Raw genomic sequence first — 22767 nt, 5'->3', positions numbered from 1 at the left:
TGAGTTACCTACTTTCAGTTTATTTCTGTTATCATCTTATGTTATAAAGAGGCAGTACAGGTCCTTAGAATTCTTGACCTTCACTAATGATTAACTGAGTCTTTTTCTTTCTTTGTTATTTTCTATTTTTTTTCCTCCTCCAATCTTTGCTTAGAGAAAAATAAATATTCTTTGGATCAATATTTTAAGTAGGTAGAGTTCAGTAGCAGAGATGTATAAGGAAGAATGAAACTTATAGGAAAAAAAAAAAATTTCTTTCTCTGGTTTAGGTACCTATATTAAGCTTCAAATATTTTATTTATTTAGATTTATTAGAAAGCAATGAATTGATAAACTCAATTTCTCCTTGTCTTCTGATATATACATTTACAGTTTACTATCATAAGAGTTATGGTGCAGGATGTGTTTTTTGATCTTATGTAAGATAAAGTGGTTTTTATGGATTTATTGTTATTTCACACAGCCTGTAACATTTACAGCTTCTGTAATCCTGTCCTACATGTGCATGTAATCTACACAATACGTGGATGCCATAATCTGACATTTTCCCTTTAAAATACTACATTTAAATGTAAGTATTTTAAAGCCAGACTGCTGGCTTTAAAACAATATATACTATATCCTTCATAAAAATAATAAAAGGGCATTTTATATGATACTTACGTATCATATTTACTTTTCATTGTTTAGATTATAATGTTTTACATCTTCTATAGCTTTTAGAGTTAAGTTGTAACAAAAAATTTAGTTTTACTTTTGTCCAGATTTTATTACTTTTGTCTTCTGATCTAGCTGAGTATATTTCAGTGCCACAAAATACAAGCTGCAAAAACAGTGGTAATAATTTTTAGAGGTTTGCATGTAATTGCAAACCCAAAAGTTTAGTTCAAATACAACATCAGCTAGTATATTCATAAACAAAGTAAATTTTTTAACACATATTTACCTCTACGATAACATATTGGAACAGAGAAATTACAATTTTGTAATGTATATTCTTCAAATATGGCATATATTTTGTATTATTCTGTATGCAAAAGTGATAAAAAAATACATATAAACATCCTTCATTATTGAATGTGCTTATAAGTCAGAAAGACTTAATGATGTATTCCTGCTTTAAGAAGAGCTAAGAAAAAAAATGGGACTTCCTAGAAATGGTGTTCCTGTATGATAAATTACCGTACTGCAGGCAGATAACAGAAGCGAATGTGAAGAAGATTTTGAGGTTTCAAAGTAGAATGTAACTTTTGATGTCCTTTTGATGTACACAGCTGTGTGCATACATTTAAAATTCAAAGCTTTTTCACAGAAGCTAAAATCCTCCAGACATTAATTTCAACTAATTTATCATTACTAATTGCTAAGGAGTGTTACATTCTGAATAGATAAAATAGATATTAGACAAAGAATTTAGTAAGGATTCAGTATTATTCTTTAACTCCCCAGTGAGTTATCACAGTTTAAGGTATTGCATAACATCTTCTCTGTCAGATTGTTATAATGTGCACTTTTACCTGTCTGCAAAGAAAATTCTGTGATCTTAAACTTGGGCAATGTTTTACCTTGAACTTACCATAATACATATTTCAGGAAATGCTACTAGGGATCAATTACTGAGGCTTAGCTGGTCTTCAAATCAATCACTTTTGGAGACTCTAATGAAGTGACTTGAAACTAACCAGCAATTATATATACACCATAGTTTCCAACTTTAGTCAACTCTAACTCGTCGAGTCCGTGGATTGCTTCAGAACTGCTACTGGTCGTCCAACACTTTTCTCTGTGCGTGGGTTGAAGAGTTGTAGAAGTAGCACCTAACATATCGGTCACTTGTGTTGAACTGCAATCAGCTTCACTCCCAAATCTTTTTGGCATATCCTATATCTACTTGGGATCAAGATTATCAAGGAATCTTGCCCTCACTAACCACCGCTATCAGCAGCCTGCTACTTAAGACTTTTCCTATAGCGCATTGACTTGGTCCACAACTTTGTCTTTCTCTTCTCTTCTCTTCTCTTCTCTTCTCTTCTCTGTTTGCCTGAAACCTCTACTGTCCTGAGGATTTAGACAACTCCTTGAAAAGCTCAAACATGCTGAATATAGACCTAGAAAAAGGTTGCTTTAAATTTTCTTCTTTCCAAGAAGAGTTAGATTCATTCTAATCTTAAAATATAATCTGTTGTCTGGACAGTAATCCAGCCCTCAGATTAATTCAATGTTTACATAAATCATGCTTAAATCCAATTAGGCGTCCTCTCCTGTGACAGTTCAGAGCTGCCTCTAGGCACAACCTTGGTAATGAAATACCTACCCAGTCACTACCAAATGCCTGTGTGGATCCCTTCATACATTAGGTTAATTCTGAAAAAAAAGATGTATTGGATGCAGAACACAAAAACTCATGAATTACATTTCATGCCTTGGCATAATATGACAGTTCAGAAGACCTGGTCAACACCCACACTTGTTAACAAATTGCCACAAAGCAAAACAGGAGATAAGCCTAGGGATGCTGAAGAGTAGTAAGTGATAGATCAATCAGTGACCTCATCTTGCCATAGTAAAGATAACACTTCTAAATAATAAGCGAAGTTCAAAAGAAGAGATGCTCAAGCTCTCAGAGATACTGAGTTCTCTTGGTACAGTCTTCTCTTTTTATCTGTTTCAGTCTGGAACTCTACATAAATTACATAAAAACCTTAAGCAAATTGGAGTTGCCAAAAAGGATATGTGCAGATACTTCCTGAAAGCAGTGAGGATGGTGGTTTGGTAGTTTGACATATGCAAAATGGTACAGAGCAGCAGCCTATTTTAACAGAAATCCCTGGTTTCCAGCTTAAATAAATAAAAAAAAAAGGAAGAATTTCTAAAGAAAACTGATTTTCTGTTAAAATCATTAATTTGTAAGATTTTCATTGATGATTGCCTATAACATAAAGTCAGATTAAAGTAAAAATAAGACAAAGCAGAATCCTAAGATTAGTCATACCATATCTCTTCAGTTTAATGTAAAGTCAAGTCAAGAACCTTTCTTGTACAGACTATATTAAAGTGCGTGTTTTTTCTAGTAACAATGTATTTCAAAGGCAAGAACAATCTTGAGATTATTTTTTTTTTCCATGCCACTAAGAGGAACAACTAAGTCTGAAAAAGAAATCTTCTGACATGACAATAATAAAAAACTGGAAATTTAAAAATAAAAATATCATCTACTAAAATTTAAATTGTCTTTGAAATTTTTTGAACAGTATGACTAAAATCAACTCCTTTGTATGTTGCTTTCAGGTCTTACTACTGTATCATGTAGACTTCTGCTGAAAAACAACAACCATCAACCAATATGCTTTTTACTCACATGAGTACAAAGCAGATGAAGCAAGAATGGTTAAGCAATATTTTCTGAATTCCTAATTAAAGAGTTGATATGTTTTATCACAGTAAAATGTATTCCTTGCTCTCAAGTTTCTGTAACTGAATATCAGATAGTCAATTAAGTAGCAGCGTGATTCATCTATAGCTTTAAATAACATCAAAATAATGATGGAATTCTCTGTTGTGTTTGTTCATGTTAAATCATTACCACTTCTCAGTTTCTTGAGACAAATTGCAATGAAGACCTAAGCTATAAATTTCTATGATACACCATACCTATGACATTTTCTATTATAAAGTTAATGATTCAATGTAAATGCTTCTTAAAGCTCTGTTTTAAATATTTTTGAAAGCCTGGCACTGATCTTCATTGTATAGGTACCATGAAAGAAGATTGTCACACACTCCCATCCCAGTTATCTAAACAGTCTAAAATCCTATACAGTGAATGGAGCAAGTTGTCAGTGTGCTGACAAGTCCAGACAATGGCCAACTTGATTGGAAGGTGCAGATAAATGCAGAACAATACCACTCCAACATGGTACAATTTATGTCACACAGGTGCTTCTTGGTCTATATCAACCCCATGGGGAAATAACTGTGACCAAGTACTGACTTAGAGTGATATTTCAGAATTAGTTTGAGTCAAAAACATCTTTATGCTGTCTTGTTCCCACTTTTCTCCCTGGCTATGCATTCCCACTCTCACCATGCCTTAGAAATAGGATTTGTTGCACTCATGTCACCAGAGGTATAGTGAGCCATCTAGCTTAAATTGACTTTCTTTCATTTTGAGTTCTTTTCCACCATCTCATGAGCCCGGTGAATATGAGTACTGAAGATGGATGAAAGAAGAGTGAGAAGGAGCAAGTATCAGAACAGTACAGATTTACACAGCATTGTATGAACACGAAACATCACACCATTAATGGCTAACCTAGCTGTCAAATGAAATTGTGTGCCATTGAGAGGCTTTACTAACCAAGAACCTATTTGAGTTAGAGGCTTCAAGCAGGACAAAGTGCACATTCTTTGTAACATATAAACAGCAGGAACACAAAGATATTGACAACAACAGAAATTAGGAAATGAAATATTTTTTGTGTGTCTGACTCTAAATGGATTTTTATGGTTTTGATAACTTTACCTTTCATGCCAATGGTGTCAGAAGCATTTCAAACAGAGAACAAAAACAAGGGACTTGCATGTTCAGAGGCTGCAGGAAACAGTTACTAACAAAAATTCCCTCCTCCTTCTACTTCTATCTCTTGTAAAAGTAGGAGCTTGTACAATCCTTTCTCTATCGAACTACTGGTGTGGTGGCTCAGACTGCCCTGGAAATCGAATTTCATTTTCAGGAATCAATGCTCTTAGAAAAGTCTTTCAGGTACACATATTCTTTTTATGTGTCCCTCTAGTAAATACTAAAATAGCTTTTACTCCTCATTTTAACATTTTACTTAAACTAGGCTAAACTGTTGTTGCTGTTAATATATTAACATATGTGTCTACTATAGTCAGTAAATTATTCTGAACAACACCCTGGACAAGAAATTGTTCATTTCCTAATACTGATTCCAAATTATTTTAGCCTTGGGCTTTGCCCTTTTAAATGTAAATTTTGTTTGGCTTTCTTTTTTTATAAAGAATAATCATCTTACTGGCTTCAGTACCCACATGATGGGGGATATTCAAGTTTATAACCTTTTTTACATGCCTGACCTTTCCAAAGCATTGGAAAAAAACTAAAAATGGCACATTGGATACTGTATTTGTGATGAAATATCTGTTTTGACATTGAATGTCACTTGATAAAAGAAAACTAAAGCACAAAAAAAAAAAAGAAAAAGATTATACAGTATTGGCTGCTTTATTTGTAAGCCATCTTTCTTCATCAGCGAATTGAATCTCTATATTAAAAGTTGAAAATGTCTTCAAGAAGGAAATCCTATAATTTTGACTTAAATGGAATGAATACTCTGTTTAAAATAAATTCTTGAGAGAATAAAAACACATACAAAAGCCGTCTACTAATATTTAAATTATTAAAAAACCCTGTAGGTTCGATAGTATCAATCTCTAAAATTATTGTAAAATCACAAGAAGAAGATGATCCTCCCATGATTTTTAATAAGCAGAAATGTGACACACAAGCTTTTAGAATTCCATGAAAAGTGTCTGTGAATTAAACAGATGCAAGCATTTCTTACTTCAAATGAATTGCTTAGAAAGCTGTGAAAGAAACAAACCACATGACCCTACAGTCTCTCATCTCCAACCTATCCACTACATTAGTGTAGAGAGAATTTGCTCTGTAAAGCTTGTTATATTTTTCCTTAATAACTCTAATGTGGGTTAATTAAAGTATGAGCTTCATTTATTTCTGTAGTTTATATGAATAGTCACTTGATGTGTTTTATTTTGTGGTATGACCTTTTCCTAATACTTTCTTTCCCACATTTTTTTTCAGTTATTATAAACTAGTTGTTTGAATGAGACCATTATATTGCAATGTACTTATATAAGATATCTTATTAATTTTTAACATATTTATTAGAAGAGACTTTACAAGCGGTTGAAATTACTGATACACTAGAAGATTATGTTTATCACAGCATTCAGAGTGGATACTCAAAGCAGATATAAACAAAACAAATAACTAGATCCTGATTATAAATTTAAAATCAGGTTTTATTAACTGAATACCTTCTCTGTCTTTTAAATTTTAGCTCCATAGTTCTCAAGGATTACCTTTGAGTCTGGTGAAAAAAGTGTTTTTCTGTATTTGGACTTTTTCTATATTTACTTTCAGATTGGCATGAAAACTAAGCATTAAATAGATCTCTTGTTTTACCTTTAGCAAAAGGATAAAAAATTAAAAGAGGACAGATTGGGAAAGTACTGCTGTTCTATCTTTTATTCCTAGCTATCTAGAGCATTCTGAACATTCTGAAAGGAATAGAAGGCACAAATTATGACAGGCATGTGAATGTTGAACGTATTTCTGGTAATTTGTTATCAAATATGAAATTTGGACTAATAACCATATGTACCATATTATCCTGAAACCTAATGCAAAAGCAGAGAATTTCAGTGACCTATAGACTCATCACTACCAAAGTGTTATATGAGGATGTCATAAATAAACTCTTGCTGGATTTCTTTGTTAATAATTTAATTATATGTAGAATCAAATTCAATTTTTACATCTCTTTTCACACTAGTTTCTAATAGTCACTACTATTGTAGTGACTGTAGTACTACTACAGTAGTGAACATCACTACTGTGATGTTCAAAACTGTAGTAGTTTATCACAACCATTTAAGTCTATAGTGTTCGTTCCAGATAACTTTCCATTTTCTTTTGACGTAACAAACTGTCAAATCCCTGATAGTTATTGCTTTAATGAATGTACCATTTTAATAGGAAATACGAAAAATTACAAAAACTGAAATAAAGAATTGTCATGTATCTAATCTGTACATAAAGAATGAAATGTACATTGTTGTGGACAGACAGAACAGAAAATGTTGCATAAAGTAGTATTTAGATACTTAACATAGAAAGTACCTCAGATAAGTATGATATACAGTATCCTCTAGAGAAAAATATTTCTCTATGGATTTTAATCCAACATGAAAAAAAAGGTTTTATTATTCTATCATTAAAGCATGTAAAGTTCTCCTAGATAAAATATTAATAAAGTGAGAGAAAATGTAAACAAATGCATTGTCAAATTTTGTCTATACAAATGTATATATGTTATATGTATAGGAAGAGATTGGATATATGCTTACATATATTTATTCTCAAATACATATATATGCAGAGAAAGAGAAGCATTTAAAATACATATATATGCTATTTCTAGCATCTTAACTATGACCTTTTGGTTATTGATTAAACTAGGAAAAAGAGTGAAAGGACAATCAGTTGACATGTTTTCACTGAGCTGTAACTGTGAACTGTTCCTTGGTGTAACTGAATGTTTCTGACTCACTGCCTCTTTTGACTACATAAGTATATGATACTGAACTATAGCCCACAAATTAGGCTGATATTAAACCAAAATCTTTTAGAACAGTCAGATTAGGAATTTCTTAATTAAAATTGTCTTTTTAAAATTCTACTTTCTCATAAAGTAACTAAAAGACTTCCCTCCTTTTTTTTTTCCAAAAAACCTCTAGTTGTTTTCTGAAAGCTTTCAACTAAATAAAACAATAGATTATATTTATGAAATAAACTTGGAATTTATGGTTTTGATTACTGCCATGTGAAATTGTTGCCAACATTGCATTAATCTAATAGAATACATCAAACAACCAAAATGTCCAATTCAATAACATGATTGAAAAAAAAGAACAATTCTTTAAAGAATGTTCATGTAAAAAGGTAAAACTAAATACCCGTATATCATAACAAAAAAAAAGAAATTTTCCTGTCACAGAGTGAATATAACATTTAGATGAAATGTGTAGAGATAAAAAGTTATTATTTAAAATATTCTTTTATTTCAATTTTCATCCTGAAGGTAGGCACAGATTGCTACTTATTTCAAATTACTTTAGTTAATTTATTTGTACAGATACTGATTAAGATAGTTAAGGATTGTTTTTATTATTAATAAAAGGTAATCTGTGTGGAAAAATTATGCCAACACAGTGCTATAAATGAAGTAGCATTCTCCTCTTTGGTGATGTACTTCTGAAACTTCCTTATAATCTTTAAAAATTATACATGAAAAGCAGTTTTAGTGACTTTTTTTTTCTTGGATATGTGTGAGGAAGGAGAAAAAAGCAAGCCTCAATCACTAGGAAATTGTTAATTTAATTTTTTTAAAATAATAGCCTAAAAAAGGGGGGAAAAAAACCCAATCACTGTGTATTTGGACACAAGAGTAATTTTTTTCAGTGTAGAATGAAATTCAGGAAAAATTATTTCATTTCGATGTCAGAGAAATTGTTCAGATGCCTGTCCATACTTATCTTTTAGGTGCATTCATCTAGGACTGGAAATTCTTTCTTCCTGTTTTACTTTTCTCTTTCATGAAGTCTAGCTAAAAATAATTTAACAACTGCTTTATTTTTCCAGGTAAATTTTGTCATTTCAAATGACAGCCTTATGCAGAACCAGGAAATACATTGAAAAATGGGAAGAACAGAGGCTAACTAGCTTGTGAAGTTTTTTAAAGAATTATTTTATGTTTTGCATGTTTTTAAATTTAGATCCATTAGTGTCTGTTGTGGAGACATGCCCATCTTCCTTATTAATATGAAAATGGATACTAAAATCAGATTTTGACAAGTTAGACTAAAAGTATTTTTCTGTTTCCTTGAGGAGGACAGATATTTGACAGCAATGGTGAGAAAACAATGCTACTTGAAAGACAAGTGAAACTGCAAAGACTCAGAATTTACCACTACAGAAAAACAATATAATTTTTATGGCAATACACGTCATGGATACAATCTATTCATGTCATAAATATATAACATCTACATAAATCCAGAACTAAAAATGCAGGTATCTGAACTTTTAAGATTTTTTATATGTAAGAAAGAATTCAGCAGTTCCTTTCTGAACAGATCTGAATAGAAAGGTTTCTATTTTTATTATTATTACAAGAGGTTTTTGATGTTAGCAGGGACTTGTTTGACTTCGTTAGCATATTGAAGGTAAGAGGAAGAATATCATGGGATGTAGTTCCTTACATCATTATATTTTTCTTCATTAACTGTGCCTTGCCTCTTATTTGTTGTCTGGGTTTTTTCCCTTCTCTAGAACATTTTGCTACCAGGTCAGAGCTGATTCAGAAACACTCCCTTCCTCCTTACAGGTCCCAGCTTCTTTCAGGCTTCATACTTTCGAAGACTATTTGACATAATATGTTACCTGGAGGCATTGTTTCAAGAGAAGCAGTTTAACTTGAGATGACCATAGTTACCTAATATCCCTTTTACTAAAGACAGTCCTGGTTTCTTTCGTTTATTTTAAGAAGTCAAACTGCAATTGCTAGCTTATGCCATAACACTCTTTCCAGTCACTCTGTAGAGAAACTCCTTCCTTAGTGTGTGGTTACCTTTTGGTCTGACAATGTTTTACAGAAGCCATACAACAGATCTGCAGTGCCGTGATGTTAATTTTGATTACTGGTATATATTACTTGAACAATATAGCTCAGCAACATGTCAGATATCTCTGTCATTCTTCAGTACTAGAGCCAAACGAATGAGATGTGCCTGGAGTCTTCCCAGCCTGATTTAGATACTGCATGGAGCTGCCTTAACAAGTGAACTCCAGTAGCACCTTCAGCAGTAAACACACTGCAGTTGCTGAGGGTTTCCTCACCTCCCAGAGGCCTGTCACCAGGGGAAGATTTTTGAGGTGAACCATCACTATTGGCATTTCAGAATACCATGTGCACCTGCAGAAGCATATACATCTCTGTAAATTATGCATTCACTCCCCTTATAAGCTTATAAGCTGCTACATTTTTAACTCAGGATGAAGTGCTGTTAAGTGTGAAGCACAGGAATATGGGAGCAGAGTGGGAATTGCCCCAACTTCTCACTGTGCTGGCTGATAACCTGCTAATCAAATCTACTAGTACCTGCTAATGAAATCAGAATACTTCAAACTCCTTGTTCCTTGCTTTTCCTCTTGCTTTTTCCTCCTGTTCAAACTCTCCCCCTTCCACTAATGTATTTCTTTTTCCAAATAAGGGACAAATGCACCACCCAAAATACTTTCTGGAGGAATAACATGTTTTCTGTCAGTGTCTAGACCAGTCTGCAATATGTAGTCATGCCAAGCTTTAGGTAAGTACGAGGCTGTTGGCTTGGGTAACTAAGGTTTGACTAAGTGAATCTTGGCATTATTCTAATGTTAAAAAATTTTACATCTTTTTGTAGGATGGCTCTGAAATGAATGTTAGCTTTCCTCAGGAAAAGTGAAACAGTCCTTTCAAATGATATCCAGAAGAATCAAGACATTAAATCTAAGTGTGGAACAATGTAATATTTGTTTCAGATAACTATGACATTTTTTTTTTCCACTTGCTCCAGTTCCTACAGGCTTTCTCACAAGCTCGTAGACAACAAATGGATATATTCTTGAAGAACCTTGATTTAAAGCTAAGTGTTGTATCTTCCCGTTCACTTATGACTGCAGACTTTTCCATCTGTGTCTGAAAATAACATTTTCAAATTAACTCCTTCTTATTCATAAATATATGTTTAGTTTTCTGAAAAGTATCTTTTACAAATTCAACAGTTCTCAAAATATTAGAAGTATGAGAAATCAAATATCAAATATATCTCAGTAAACAATATTAATCAGGCAAAAAAAAATGTGTGGAGTCACTGTGCTTTCTGTTCCTTAGGCTCGTGTTTAAATTAAAAGGTAAAATACAATCATCAAGGACTGTCATACAGAAACAGATTTCTGAGTTGATATATCAGAAACAATACTTTCAGGATGATGGAAAGTAGCTCTAGAGAGAAACATTTTCCCCTTCCTATGTAAATGCTGCTGAAAACATGTATATCAGCATCTCAGAATTTTACCTGAATAATGTGAATAATTTTAAGTAATAATTTTTGATATCAAAACATAGATTAATTATTCTCCGGCCACTATTAACCATAAGCTGGCAAGCACCATAAAATGGTGGTAGTGACTGCCAGAATTACTTTACAAACCTTCTGCTTTATCTGATGTTGTACTGAAGAATGTACTGACTTTTGCTTGATTGCTTGTTTGTTTTGGTTTGGTTTTATTTTTCTGATGAGATTTAGCCAACCAGCAGATCAATTTCTCTTTATTTCTGCATCTAACATGCTAGAAGATCTATCAATAGATTACGGTTCTGACACCAAAGCATAACTCCAGTGTAACCTACTGGGGACTGTTTATTTCTTAGAAGTTGCCCTCTGTGTCAATCTACAAAGCAGATGGATTGTTATATCCTGAAAACTGTAGGAGATTATGCACTTAGCTTTGGAGCCTTAATTACCTGCACTACAGCAAGAGATCAAAGTGACAAACACACCCACCATCTTCCAGGTGAGAAAAAATGAAACAAAATGGATTTTTAATGCACCAAGTTCTCTCCATTCATCTTGACATGTCCTACATTCAGAATAACAAAATGCTATTATGTTAACTTCTCACTTTCTGCTAGATGTTTTTTGACAACAACATTCATCATTTCAGAACATCTTTGCAATTCTACACGTAATCACCAAAGCAAAGAATGTAAACCACAAAATCTCACTGAATCCCAGAGTAAATATGTATATATATATATACAGAAAAAGGGAAGTTTAGAAAGAAAAGCTTGGATTCACCTGTAAGTATAGACACCAAAGGTAAAAACTAGTACCTACAATGTTTGAGAGATCAGTATTCAGTATTATCAACTACCACTTTTTTTTGGGAACTGCAAAATCCTATGCCTTGACAGCTTCAGATACATGTCTGCATAAACCTAAAGCATGATTGATACCTTTTCAATGAAATTATTAATACTAACATACCATCACATTGCAATTGTATGTTGACACATGACATACTTTCAAAAAATTTGAATAGAAATTATGTGTTTTGTACTTACCTAACTGGATCTCCTGAATTGTTAGCTTACTCTCCAAAGGATGTAAAAGCTTTGGTGGTTTATCTGTTAGTGGTGCTAGAAAAGAAAGAAATTCACATATATAGTTTACTATTAAGTAGAATAATACTTGATTCTATATCTACTGTTTCAGGAGTGCTTCAGGTTTTCTTTTGTTTAAATAATGGTCATGCCTTCAGTAACTGTAAATGTTTTTGCTTAGAGAGTAAACATATCATCAAAATGTAGAATTTTTCACATGCTAAGACACTGAAGGCAATCACGTTTAAAAAAGTCATCTTTTTAAACCCTCACAAAAGACATGCTCTGATGTATTATGATTTTGTATTTTCATAAATATTAGCAATCACTTCATAGTTTGGTACAATATTTAATTATCTTTCTATCAAGTATGGTCTTTATAAGAAAACTAATACACACTAAGTCACAGTTTGAACATTTAGTGAAAATTTATTTAAAAATATATTACTATCACTGAACTTTTGAAAGTGGAGTACTAGAAAAAGGGATAATTTTCAAAATCCAGGGGATGGATACAGTGAAATAATGTCAAGATGCCTAATAAGATGACTTCACTCTTCCCTTTCGATCTCCCATGAGATATTAGTAGGCATACAAGTTGTGGAACAGGAAGTTTTGTAGTGGTCAAAAACTTTCTGTAGATTGTTGACCCATATTCAAACTGTGCAGCTAAATAACACTTCCTGTCTACTGGATTCAACATCTATATACTTATTTCATAAAAGTGACAATGATTACTACTACTTTTTCATATTTAGCAAGTGTAATTTTTACGGACCTCTTACACATGAGTGCATGCTATATGAAAAAAGGATATTTTTTTTCTTTATAATTGATAGTAATTGTTCATGGGAAAGCTCCAACTTTTGTAATTACCTGGAACATTTTGATATTTTACTTTTCAACATTAATTCATACTTCAGTCTTTAACACAGATTATGGGCTGTCAGTGATGTAAAGTACATTTGACATTGATATGTCTACAATATTTTTTCTCTCTAATTTGTCAAAATTACTGTTCTTTTTCTTACTAACACACACACAGCCACATGTTTACGGGTGTACTCTACTAAATGCACTCATCTTCTGGAGACTAAATTGCAGGAGAGGTTCAACTGCACTCACTTTATTTCCTCTATTCTTTGCAGCAATTACACGATGGATTCATTATCCATTTCCGCTTTTATCCTTTATCTGATTGGATCATAAACCCACCCAATTGGTGACGTTCACCCATCAGATCTAGGCTTGAATCAAAGTATCTCTTCAAGGATGGTAAAAGAATTGGATTTGATCAACAGAGCCTTTCAGCTCATTTTTCCAACAATAGCTTCCACAATCTATGAGAAATCATTCTGTGCTACAGACTTTGGAGAGAGTCACAGATGTAAAAGACTTCAGCAACATCTCTGGGTTGTTACCATTCTTTACAGAGATTAGAATGCTTTGTCTCTTTTTCTTTTTTCCTTTTTTTTTTTTTTTCTCTTGAGGGCTAAAGTGGGTGGAAGAGAAAAGGATCTGGAATATGTTTTTATTTAAACTGCAAAGTTAGTCATTCCTATTTCTTAACTTCTCTGTATAGACTCATAATTCAACACACTGACATTTTTTAGACATCATTCACTATGCATTTAAATTCAGTTCTGTCATTCTCAACTCAATTACCATTTATCAGATAATGTCTTCTGAGTCACTGTTGTTCCAAATCTGTTTTGAAACTCCTTGAGCAAACAGAATTTTATCATTGTAAGTATACCACTAGATTTGGTTCAGTACCTAATTTGGTTTGACCTTCTGCTCTTTAAGGTGTTTTTGATCTTCGCTGAATGGCACCACAGCTCTGTCTTTTAAGACTATATGGATTCCTGCTTAAAACCACACAAATAAACCAACAGTAACAATGAAGTAAAATCACCCACTTCTTCAATCCTTGCGTCAAGGAAGGCTGATGGAAAGTAGTCTTTCATAATGCACCCCTGATTCAGTTTTTATTCTACTCAGTTGATTTTTATCTCATTCAAAGAAGATTCATGCAGAGCTGTCTCCACTTCCCAGCACTGAATCTGATTAGTTTATACATTTCACTTAACGGTGGCTTAAATTGAAAAATTCCAGTGAAGTCCCTTGAGCACAGAGCATAACCTCTAACCTAACTTCTGAAGGAGATCTCACTGGGTCATAACATCACATCATTACCATTTTCTTAGTATCTTTGCCTAGCCTTCTAGATCTTTCACTCTGCGGTGCACCATGTGTCACCTCCCCTAGGAGGGACAAAGTCCATGCTCCTGATTCAGCCCAGCTGCCCAACAATGCTGCCATTGCAGCACTCCCAGAGGAACTAAATGGTGAAAATCATAGAATCAATGTAATATAGTAAATAATGTAACATAGTACTGATGGTGTTAATCTGAATGTAGGAAATAAGTAGATTAGAAAGCTTTTTTTCCTAAATTTAAGCAGATCAGCATTACTTCTGTTATCCTGTACTTCAGGTCTCTAAAAGGTTTCCTACTTTTAAATGAATAGGCACAGGGTATTAATATATGCAGATAAATCATCCTTTAACAATAATATAAAATTGTTATAAAATTTGTGCCAAATTTAATTTTCCCATTTGTGAGGTTCAATAGATAATTTAACACAGAAAACTTTAATGAAAATAATAAATTAGACATGTAACTGATGTATCAGAATCATAGGAGTATGTAGGCTTGAAAGACCTTTTGGAAACTAAGTGATCCCACCTCCCGTTTAAGACAAGTCCAATAGGGCAAGCTGTCAGGGCCTCAGCCAGTCATGTTTTGAACTTCTATGTGGATCGAGCTTTCACCATTTCAAGTGTTCCAGGCTTCAGTCACCTTACTGCTCTGTACTATATTCAATCTAGTATGTCCATGCCTTTTTGGTCAAAATTTGTCACAGCATTACAGGTGTGTCCTCATACATCTTAAATATATGTAAAGGATCACTGTCCTGAACCTTGTACCTAAATTCTTGGCAAGAACTGTGCAGCTTGCCTTTGGCAACTCATGCTCAACTTGCTGTCCAACCTCAGCTGCCAGGACTTTTCCTGCAAAGCTTTTTCCTACTCAGTTAATTCCCATTTCTGCACTGTTGCATAGGGTTATTCAACTTCTAGGGCAAGAGTTTTGCTTTATTGGATTCCACAACTTTCTTCAACTTGACAAGTTCTCCCTGAAGTGTCCTTCACTTTGTCACTCATTCCCACCATTTTGCTGAGATTTCACTCTGTTCCATCATCCATGCATACATAAAAACTTGACGTTAAAATGAACATTAAAATAGAGATACATCAGAGGTTAATTGTGTTATGCACTTAATTTAAAGTGATAGTTGTGAATATTTGTGTCCAGGAAGAATTAATGCTTAAGACAACAGTGCAATTCTATGCTCTCTAAATCATGACAAATATTGGTTTTTCAGTGTTGCATTCCTTGTCCATGCCTACCAATCTAAGAATGCTCTGGGTATGCCTACAGGCAATCACATCTCTCTGGGGCCAACACTTTCACCCATCTGGAAAAACAAAATCACCCCTGGATATTCTGCATTCCAGAGTTTTATGCTGTAGAGAAATACTGTCATTAGGAGAAGAAAATAATTTGAATACTTTCTTATGCTTAAAATAACAGATCCTCAAGCTTGGTTTGAAATGTGCCCTCAGTCAATCAGCATCTTTAGTCTCTTGTCTTTTGTCCAATTATCAGCCTGCAATTCTATGTATGTTTTCCTGGCCATTAATCCTGAGAAAGAGCTGAGAATTTCTCTAGTTACCTCTCTCCCTTTCAAGTTTACACTCTCCACAGACAGCAACATTAATGAACAGCAGAGTTTCTGCAATGCTCATTTAGTTTAGAAGCTCTGAAGTAGACCTATGTGTCTCCTATAAGCTGTTTCTTATACTTCAAAGTATAGCTTCTTAACTGAGTCAACCCACTATGCAACAGTTTATTAAAAATTAATAGTATTTTCAGATAGATATACTGATTCACAGTAAGCTACTAACAACAACAAAAAAGAATCTAATCCTTCCTTCCCAAACTTTTTTCTAAACAGCAAGAATCAAACAAAAATTACAAAGATCAGGACAACAGTTGATCTTTTAAACAAGTTAAATATCTTTTTTTCTTTTTTTTATGAATAGATGTAGGAAGGATAATTCTCACGTCCTATAAAAATCTCAATGCCTTCAAAGCACTTCCTGTTCTGTACTATATGCCATGAACCAGAATTATTTTGAGTGTTTTTGTGTAAAAAACAGAGAGTCCTCTTCACACCAGGTAGTAGTTGTGAATACTGTTGTCACATAGAAGCAAAAGATTCCTATTTCTTGCATGAGGGAATTCTCAAGTCTTTTGGTAAGGATCTTAATTCTTGGGTATTATTGTCTACTGATGCAAGATGCACATCTCCTTCCCTCCCTTCCTCTACTCCCCGTTTTATTTTTATTTTTCTCTTCCTGTCTTTCCCTACTGGTGCTGGGTTTGTTGTTTTGGTGTGGGGTTTTTTTTTCTTTCCTTCCCATTACGAACTTTATGTCAGAAAAAAGTTTACCAAAACTGGCATATTCCTTTCAAAAACATAGGTTTTGACAGGTCAGGTTCTTGCAAAGAAAAGCTCTTGAATCATAAATCAGGTTTATACACCATCTTATGTTTGATTTCTCAACCATCACTGACAAATGGTTTGAAAAGAAATATGTCTCAAATTTGTTCATTAGAAACAAACTAAAGTTTAAAAAAAATCCATAAGTGAAGGCACTGATTCTGAAGCTGTATTAAAAAATAATATTTAACTTCAGAGATATCATTGAACTGCAGACATATGGATCTTGTTCAAGGAGAAAGTGCCTAAATTCACATTCCATGTCTATCAGATTGGATGTGCACTTAAAACATATTGAACAATTTGTCTTGCAGTAATGAAACTGAGAGTCACCACAATCAGTCATTCAACTGGAAACTAGCCAGGAGATAATATTTTTACATCAGCCACCCACTTCCATATTACTCTTTCTAAGCTGTTGCTTTAGTTTTAGATGTTTACGATCACATTACATATACTTGTTCTATGCAAAATTTTGTGATTCTAGGAGACCAGATACCTGTTAGAATTTAATGAAGAAAAGCTTAATGCAAACTATACATAAAAATATCACTAATCTGAACATTAAGAAAATGGAACTAGCTCAAAACTCACAAGTTTTATAATGAAAAAGTAATAATTCAAAAGATATATATATTTATGTCTGTTTTACAGAGTGTTCTCAGATTTTTCCTTGCAAATTCTAATGATTACAAATAGTTTTAGTTTCTTGGAGGCAAACAGGGCTGTGTGGAGTAGCCTGCAACTCTGAAAGATGTTTTTTTGGCTGGATACTTTCTGCAACAACAGAAATTCACGGGAATGGCTGCCTTGCCTGGCCAGTCTAAGTTATCTATATTTAGAATATTTCTTGTTCATTTTTTTTAATTGAAGTAAAACATACTTTCTGAGGATGAAAACCCTTCTGATCTCTCGAAGATTTGATACAATACAATGACATTAAACCTCTTATGTTTATGAACTTAGACCATCTTTAGAAAAAAATGACTGTCATATCTCTGGAAGATATTGCAACTATAGAATAGGATTAAATAGGGGAAAGACTTTATTACTATGTAAGGTAAGACGTTCCAACACTTTGAAATCAAAGGAAATCAGAGAGATAGAGTACTTTTGTCTAAGTTTGCAGTTCAGAAAGATCCACCATCTCGTAGCTTGCCTCTAGAAACTATGAAAATTCTTCATTATGATTTATTTTCCTGCTTTCTGAGCCTGAGTTTCTTTTTGTTCTCTCTTCATTCTGCTATTTTCGGCACAGGAAAATGACCTTGAAGACAAGGTACCTCTGCTGGAGGAAGGATATTATATCTGATTGACTACAAAGCTGAACTTATAGGCACTGCTGCCTCCCTCTCTTGCCCTCAGTTTTCTAGTGCCTGGCTATGAATTGTAGGTGGCATGCTTACCCTTCTCCACTATTACATCTAAACATTTAAGCATTGTCAAGCATGATCAACTTATATCTAATGCAGTGGAGATTATTTGAAATGAGAATGAAGAAACAGATTTGTTTTTTAGATTGCTATGTTAAAGTGTCCACTTCATGAGAGAGCTCTTAAAATAAAACACCATAATTGGAAAGCCATCACTTATGAAAAGCTGCCACAGATGGCAATATTTAGGAATCATAGTTCATTATAAGAATAGGATGAAAATTTACAGCATTTCTGTGGATAACTGTGGTACCTTTCAAAAAAATGATGTATGCTTTAGGATTTATTTTTTTTCAATCCTAATGTCTGTAAAAGCAATTATGCAGTACCAGCAGTCTACAGTAGGCTGCAATGAAACTAATTATTTGTGGCCTGAATTGCAGGTCTTAAAACATTAATATACACAGTCACTAGCCAGATGAACAGTAATATTTAGAACTCTGTGGTTCCCCAGAACAACCATGGGAAGAGTAAAACTTAAGTACTGCAATGCAAGGGTATTTGTTTTTTTTTTTTTTAATTTCTTCTTACATAAGTACAGGTCTATATATTCAGGTATATCACCAGAGAAATAATTGCATTTTGAAAAACAAATATATAGCAAGGTTGTTCATAAAAAGGGAATACTTTATACCTGCTTAAGACTTCTAAAAACCTTAAATCTCATTTCTCATTTATAATCAGATTACTTTTTGTTCACAAGGGTGTCATTTAAAATCACGTATGCCATGAATTGCACAGCAGTCCTGTAAGAATATTCTGCCTCACTGCATGAACAAGTCTGGTTATATCCTGAATCAAGCAGTTCAAACTGAGGGCAGATACATATAAGGATACTAAGGATATGTGTGTGAAGCCATAGGCATATGACAGTAAATGAGCTGCCTAATGTGACTTAGTTATCACTATGACTGATTGAAGATCAGCTTTTATCTGCTGAAATGTTCCTATAAATCTTGCATTGAAAGAAAAAAAAAATCCGTGTCTTCTTCTAGTTTATATCTTTTTCATTGTCTTCTTCCTACCACATATTAAAAAAACCCAACTTTATAGCTTTGGGGATAAAAATGGTCTTTATTTCCCATACTTAAGTCTTTCTTCTGATGTTTTTCCCAAATTGATGATACAATCTTTTTACAAAAGAAATTTTTCCTAAAATACCTGTGTAATATATTAAATAGACTATTAGCACTTCCTTTCAGATAGTACAGAAGCAGATAAAACAGTAACAAATAAAGAGGTTATTGTTGTGCAAAAGTTTCAATGATGCATATCGAGAAAAGAAGAGGCATTTCTGAAATGAAATCTTAGAAGACAGAATATTTCCAAGAAGCCTTATAAATACATTAAGTTTGTGATTCCTCTGTGATTAACAGCAGGTTGAATACTGGAAAAGAGTAAATGTAACCAGATGTTGGAGTTTTATTTATTTGTTCATCTCTAATTGAAACTGAGGTGACACTTATGCTCCCTCTGTGACTTCAGAGAAGACATTTATATTGCTCTTCCTTTTCTGTTAGTTTTCCTGAACACACAGTAACATTTCCCAGTACTCTCCAATGAAAAACTACAAATAATCAAAATGCTTTCATCACAGATGTTAATGAAATCTTGGAATACAAAAGAACCAAAAAATATGAAGACTATGTGGTTAAAATTGAGGGAAATATCATTCTAACATCTTAACAGTATCGTCTCTTTGTGTGGTCAATTTAGAATTTATATTTTGATCTTACAAAGAAAAAAGGAAGGAATAAAGCAGGACTTTGATCCTAGAAGTCTTTTTACTATAGGGACAGGATTCCCTATATCACTAATCACTGATTGGCCAGGTCTTTGTCAGCGACGGGTCAATCTTTAATCCTATAAGCTTTAATCCTATAAGCTACAGTGAAGGCTTCTGGCAACTCGTAGCCTTAAAGCCAGGGACTGGCTTTAATCCTATAAGCTACAGTGAAGGCTTCTGGCAACTCGTTGTCTAAAGAAGCCACACCTGTAATCCCCCCGTTACCAAAACCTGGCCCAGGCAAAGCCACTACAAACCAAAATAGATTATTTTTTTTTTATTTTTTAAAAGATGATAATAAAGAAGAAAAGGAATTTTAACAAAAGAAAGAGAAGGGAAACCCAAAAAAGAGAAGTGAGACAAAATGCAATTGCACAACTCACTGACTAATGCCCAAGCAGTGATCCCTCTCTGTGCCAGCTCACAAGGGTGAGTGGCAGGAGGATGGAACCAGGCTCTTCTCAATGATGGCCAATGATAGGGCAAGGGGCAATGGGTATAAATTGGAACACAAGAGGTTCCAAAGAAAAACAAGGAAGAATTTCTTCACTGTGGGGGTGACATAGCACTGTAACAGGCTGCCCAGATGGGTTGTTGAATCTCCTTCTCTGTGGACATTCAAAACCCACCTGGATGAGTTCCTCTGTGACCTACTCTAGGTGGTACTACTCTGGCATGGGGTTGGACTAGACAATTATGGGAGAGTATTGGGCTGCAGGCAGCTTTAACATTGAGATACAGCTCTTCCTTTGAAGCACATAAATAAACAGCTCTGAGAAAGAAGTGATAAGACAGAAGAAATGAAGCATAAAACCAGGATGCAAGCATACTAAAGAAGAAGTAAGTGTGGCACGTGAACAATATAGTGACCAATCATTATGTTAGCATAGGCGCGTGTTTTGTGACCATTATCCAATTAATATAGAATAAACTGTACTTGATCAGGGGATAAAGGTATATTAGGAAGAAGCTCTGGCAACAAAGTGTCTGTTGCACGATGAACTGAACTCATCTCTATGAGTGATTCTTGGCGGCTGCAAAAAAAATGATCTTTTGAGGTCCCTTCCAACCCTGAGATTCCGTGATTCTGTGATTCCATGAAGACTGGAGTGACATTTGCTTTCCTCCAGTCCTCTGACACTTCTCTTGCTCTCCATGGCTTGCTGGAGATGATGGAGAGTGGTTTAGCAATTAATTCCACCAGCTCCCTCGGCACCTGTGGGTGCATCCCATCAGGATTTATGCACATCCAGACTGCTCAACTGATCCTTAACCCAGTACTCATCAACCAAACAAAACTCCTCTTTTAACCTGACTTCCTCTGGAGTCTGGGGCTCCTGAGGACTGTCTCCAGTAGTATAGACAGAGGCAAAGAAGGCATTCAGTAACTCGGCCTTCTCCGTATCCTCTGTCACCAGGGCACCCACCTCATTCAACAGTGGGCCTACGTTACCTCTAGTATTAATCTGCAACATGTTTGAAGAAGCCCGTCTTGTTGTCCTTGACCTCCCTTGCAAGGCACAACTTCAATGAGGCTTTAGCTTTCCTAGTTGCCTCCCTACATTCTAAGACAACAGCCTTATATTCATTGGAAGTGGCCATCCTTTCCTTCCATGATCTATAGACTCTTTTCTTTCACTTGAGTTTGCCCAATAGTTACCCGTTTAACCATGCAGGTCTCCTGGCTCACTTACTTGATTTCTCACTCACTGGGATGCTCTGGTCCTGAGCCTGGAAAAAGTGATCTTTGAACAGAGACCAACTATCTTGGGCCCCTTTATCTTCTAATACCCTGCCCCATGAGATGTCCCTTAGCAATTGCTTGAATGGCCAAAGCTGATCCTACTAAAGTCCAGGGTTATGATCCTGTTTGGTATTCTGTTCCTATCACACAAGATCCTGAACTCCACCATCTCATGGTCACTGCAGTCAAGACTGCCTTCAACCTTCACCGCTTCAACCAGACCCTGCTTGTTCGTGAGTACAAGATCCAATAGAGCTCCTCTCCTTGTTGGCACAGCCACCATTTGCATCAAGAAGTTATCATCAGTGCACTGAAGGAACCTCTTGGACTGTAAATGGCTAACTGTATAGGTCTTCCAACAGATATCTAGGTAGTTGAAATCCCCCATGAGAAATAGGGCCTGTGATTTTGAGGCTATTCTAGCTGCCCGTAGAAGATCTCATCAACTTACCTATCCTGATTAGTTGGCCTGTAATAGACACCCACAACAGTATCACACATGCTAGCCTGACCCTTGATTCTAACCCACAAACTCTCAACTTGCCCTTCATCCTCACCAGGACAGACTCCCATCAGTTTATATACTAGGCACAACATTCTATGATACGGAATATTTTTTTGGCTAGTTTGAGTCAACTGTCCTGGCCATGCTTCCTCCCAGCTTCTTGTACACTTGCTTGCCAGCACAGTCTAGGAAACTTAAAAGATCCTTAACTGAGGATAAATGCTATCTAGCCATAACTAAAATATGAGTATGTTTTCAACATTATTTTCACATTAAATCTGAAACACAGCACTATACTGATAACAAAGATACAAAGAATGGAAGAATAGACCCATTTGACATATAAAATAAGCAAGTCTTCATGAAAAACAGACCTTTCTTGAGTGGTTAGTGTACAGAGAATGGAAGAAAACAAGATAAGGCTGTTTGCTTGCTAAAGAGTAATTTGCTTACCAGACAGTACTGAGCATCCTGATTCTACTAAGTTACAAAAGCATAACTTGTCAAGTTGTAAGTTGTGACCAAATATGGGCAAACTGAATTAATCTACCTCAAAACTACCACCAGAGACCGTCAAAGATGTTTCTCCAAATTCAATATCCTTGTGCAGAGGCAGTTTTGCAATGTACTAACATATGTAT

The 22767-nt window shown here is 34.5% G+C and overlaps 1 protein-coding gene across 1 annotated transcript in view; it reads right to left on the bottom strand.

Moving 5' to 3' along the window:
* IL1RAPL1 (interleukin 1 receptor accessory protein like 1) overlaps positions 1-22767 on the bottom strand; it is a 685866-nt gene that overhangs the window by 146665 nt on the left and 516434 nt on the right. Inside the window, exon 6 of the mRNA XM_061988597.1 lies at positions 11991-12065. Within this exon, the coding sequence (XP_061844581.1) occupies positions 11991-12065 (75 nt within the window). The remainder of the gene's footprint in view (positions 1-11990; positions 12066-22767) is intronic.

Source organism: Colius striatus, chromosome 1 (assembly GCF_028858725.1).
Source record: "Colius striatus isolate bColStr4 chromosome 1, bColStr4.1.hap1, whole genome shotgun sequence".
Classification (NCBI taxonomy): Eukaryota; Metazoa; Chordata; class Aves; order Coliiformes; family Coliidae; genus Colius; species Colius striatus.
The sequence above is the reverse complement of the archived record's forward strand: the minus strand, read 5'-3'. Positions and strand labels throughout refer to the sequence as shown.